General features: G+C 33.5%; 1 protein-coding gene across 1 annotated transcript in view; it reads left to right on the forward strand.

Moving 5' to 3' along the window:
• Nucleotides 1–5,000, forward strand: part of LOC143025368 (sphingomyelin phosphodiesterase-like) — a 19,153-nt gene that overhangs the window by 143 nt on the left and 14,010 nt on the right. Inside the window, exons 2-4 of the mRNA XM_076184914.1 lie at nt 345–488; nt 2,197–2,357; nt 3,397–3,558. Of these exons, the coding sequence (XP_076041029.1) occupies nt 345–488; nt 2,197–2,357; nt 3,397–3,558 (467 nt within the window). The remainder of the gene's footprint in view (nt 1–344; nt 489–2,196; nt 2,358–3,396; nt 3,559–5,000) is intronic.

Consider the following 5,000-nt stretch of genomic DNA (forward strand, 5'->3'; position numbering starts at 1 on the left):
TTATATTGTTCGAATGACAACGAAGAAGTGCTAAACAAATATATGCCACAGGCATATTCAGGATTTAGAAATATACATTAATATTTCAGGAGCACACTTGTAATTTCACGCTTATAATCACGCACAAACACAAAAACATCAGAGTTCTTCCTTTTCTGTATGTTACAATTAGATTAATTAGGTAAATACACAAATACTCATACACACACATCTTCACACGCACACAAACATACACACACACACACACACACAAACACACATCTAACATTATAATCAAATAATGTTCTCACAATAAGGAATACCACTTGAAGATAACTTTATGTTCCCGATGTGTTTGTAAACAGTGTCACTAGTCCTCTTGGCCACGGTGAGTGTCTTTGCCGTTCCAAGGAGTCGGGAGAAGGGGGCCGGTCTGAAACCCCTGAAGGACTTTCAGCATCATTTGGCTGCAGGACCAGAAGACAATGAGTTCTATGATAGAAGCAAAGGTACGTATGGAAATGGGTGATGTTATCATTTCACATTATTATTATTATTATCATCATTATTATTGTTATTATTATTATCGTTATCATTATTATTACTATTATTATCATATATCTATTTGTTTATCTGTCTTAGCTACATAATAGCCTAGGTGTATCTGGATTCCCTGAGGTACAAATGTTGAATTTCTGCACTGATAATACATTATATTATGTTCCTATTTCTTTATTCGTGTGCGCGTGCGTGATGTAACAGTAGTCCAACGTCTTGTCCGTCCATTTAACCCTTGATGAGGCGGATTTCATCTTCAGAGCAGTGTTGCCACTGCGATCTATGCCATTTCACACACATTAATTGAGAATTTTCCCACAAGGAATTCTGGATTCACAAAAAGAAGGCATTATTACATACACAATTAAGTTCATTGCATCATATGATTTGCCCACAAATCAAAATGTCATCTCTGCATCAGCACCATATATATGTGTCCAGTTGGCAGGTGTAATTTACATTGCAAATCTGAGGTGCTGAAGTCACAAACAAAAACAAAAGGGGGGGGGATAGATAGTTTGAAGCTGGGTTTAAGGAGGAGGGTTGGGGTGTTAGTAGAAGACGACAGTAATGAAAATGAAGGAAGTTAAGTATAACAGAGTGGGGCAGACCCACTTGCATGGTTTTTATATGGTTGGACGGTCGTGTTGGTCATTTTGTTAGAAGGGCGTATGAGGTTGACCAGGGGGTGCGTACGCATTTTTTTTTTTTTTTTTTTTTATTATATGCATGTTTTAATTTGCCTTTATATAGGTTGTTGAATTTAAGGGGTATTGGTTGTTTGGGTATTAATGGTGCCCACTAGCAAGGGGAGGGTCGGAATTTACTCAGTATGTACATGCATATGTTTTGATAACAAGTGCGATTTTTTAAACCGGCTCCTCAGGGAGTTTGTGATGTTATTTATTAATTTTTTATTTATCTCTTTAGTTATTTTGTTGTTCTTTGGCGTTCTCCTTTTATATTTATTATTTGATGGTAATTTGATTTCAGTATATCGCACGTGTTATCTTTTTTTTTTTTTTTTTTTGCATACATACATGTGAATACAGTGTAACCACTTTCACACATATGTATGCACATATACATAATTATAAAACATTGGAATAATATGCACGGCAATTTGTCTTAATTAGACTATGATTAATGTATATTTTAATGTTTATTGAAGTCACATAACAGGCCCGTCCGCTATAAATATAATAATATATTAAAAGTAATTAAATCTTTGAACAAAATATGCAAATAACAGTATACATATATAAATTCAAGAATACAATAGTCATTTTTATACAACATATAATATTTGAAATATACTGTGTAATTTAAAAGACATTCATAATAATCCGATACAGAATGATAATTTTATAAACAGTATGATGTGTACACTTAGGGGAAACTAGCAGTGGCAACGTGTTGCTACACCTTCACATTATTCATGTTCACGTTCACACTCACACACACACTCACACACATGTGTACACAAACACGTATATATACACTAACATACATATGAACATGCACATGCACACGCACATATATATACAGAAACGCACACACATATGCTTACACATGCACATGTATATACATATACTCATACACGTACATGCGCATACACACACAGCAATTCCGATGCTAAAACTCATTTCATTCCACCAGGGAATCTGCCCTGCCTGGAGTGTGCCTCTCTCGTGGCAGTCATCAAAGCTGAAATCGCCCTTGGCACTAACTATGAGGTCCTGGTGGCTCAGGGCGTGAAAGGTTGTATCATGGCCGGGTCAACGAGCGCCTACTGCGCAGGATACATCCCCCTCATTGCCGTGAGTGCCGCGTCTTTCTTTTCCTTGGTTTTCAATGTTGCTTATTTTCCGTTCTCCCGCTAATGGTCTATCTCCTGTAAAGATTATATATATATATATATATATATATATATATATATATATATATATATATATATATATATATATATATGTGTGTGTGTGTGTGTGTATAAAATATATATATATATATATTCATATATATGTATATATATGTATGTGTATATATATGTATATGTGTATATATATACAGTATATATATATCTATATATGTATACATATATATACATATATATATATATATATATATATATATACACATACGCACACACACACACATATATATATATATATATACTAAAGTAAAACCATCAATTCTTCTATTAAGCTATTTTCTAATGAACGTCTCAGAATTGCTTATCGCTATCCTAACACCGTGTGTAAGCAAATTGTGAACGTTCAACAAAAACTGAAGGAAGTAGAGTCACCCGGCGATTATTGTTTGCCCTGCCAAGATTGTGATTTGGTGTACTCGGGTCAAACCGGGAGAGACTTGAACACTAGATTGGCAGAGCATAGAAGATCAATCAGGTATGGGCAGGAAAAATCGCCCGTGTTTCTTCATCTTAAAAATCAGAACCATTCTTTCGAGTGGGATAAGGCCAGATTAGTGTTCAAGTCCCACTGCGGTTTCAGGAGGAAAATAACTGAATCAGCTTTAATTGAGGAATGCCCAAACATTAATATTTCTAAAGGGCAGTGGACTCCTGACATTATTTCCCACGCGGCGGTTAGTAAACTTGTCCAAATCATACAACCTTCCTCCCCCTCCCCCGCCACCCCATCTTACCCCGCGTCTGAGTAATGTCATCAGTCCATCTTCCCTCACTTTCCTTTGTGTCTTTAGCTTACAAGTCCCAATTGTCTATTGTCTCATGTATTTTCCTGGTAGCCGAAATATAGAATCTTCTTTTATTCGAAGTTTATTTTCTCCAACTGTGGGTTTCTTGAGTTACATACAAATATATTCTTTCCTCATCAGCCAGCTATATATTACATGCTCACCCACTACGATGTCAATGGTCGTGACATATGTGGGGAGCTCCTCAACGAACAAGGGTGCCGACCTACACAACCCTGGCGAGACTGGAGCATTCGTCTTCAGGGCCAGAAGCCCACCCCCGAAGATCCACCAAACCCACCGGTAAGCACATGTTTATCGTATTTGTTCCTTGCAACTCCAAGGACTGGTGCCTGGTCCCCGGACTGAACCCAAGATCTTTGAAAATTTCAAACCACCGTGGTTCAACCCACTGGAGTAAACAGGGTCTTATTGTACCTAAAAGACACGGTGCCAGTACCCTTTTAGCACCTAAGGGCTGGGGCTAAGTCCCTGGATTAAGCCCAAGATATTTGATAACTTTAACTGTATATCCTATACTTATTAACATAAGTACAGCTGACTATTGGTGATTATCTTCCTCCTCCAAACTCTATAAACATGCGATACAGAAATAATCCAAAACCAATATAACAAAGACAATAGTTCAAAGTTAATTCCCAGGGAAACCTATGAGACTGTCTGACAATCGTTCCCGGCTAGTGGATATACAGTACACACACACACACACACACACACACACACACACACACACACACACACACACACACACACACATATATATATATATATATATATATATATATATATATACACATACATATTATATATATACATGTATGCATACATATATACATATATAGAGATATAAATATATATATATGTATATATATATATGTATCTATCTATATATATACATGTATATATACATATATATAAATATATATATATATATACATATAAATACACACACACACACACACACACACACACACACACACACATATATATATATATATATATATATATATATATATATATATATATATATACATACATATACATATACATATACATATATAAATATATTATATATCATATATTATATTTATACACACACACACACACACATATATATATATATATATATATATATATACATATATATATATATATACATATGTATATGTATATAAATATATATATGTATATATATATACATACATATATATATATATACATATATATATATATATATACATCTATATTTTATATATATATTGATATATATGTATGTATATATATAATATAATATATATATATATATATATATATATATATATACATATATATATATACATATACGCACACACACACACACACACATGCATACATAGACATACACACACATACACACACACACACACACACACACACACACACACACACACACATACACACACACACACACACACACACACACACACATTTATATATATATATAAATATATATATATACATATATATATATATGTATGTATATACAAATATCTAAATATACTTATATATATACATATATATATAAATATATATGTAGATAGATATGTAGATATATTGATATATATATATATATATATATATATGACGTAAGCGGAGTAGGAAACACAGGAGTCTTAGTCTTGAATTCTAAATCCTTGCCTGTTTGGACAAACAGGCAAGGATTTAAAATTGAGAATAAACTAACA

This window comes from Oratosquilla oratoria, chromosome 5, assembly GCF_046742065.1.
Source record: "Oratosquilla oratoria isolate Oo_2021 chromosome 5, ASM4674206v1, whole genome shotgun sequence".
Classification (NCBI taxonomy): Eukaryota; Metazoa; Arthropoda; class Malacostraca; order Stomatopoda; family Squillidae; genus Oratosquilla; species Oratosquilla oratoria.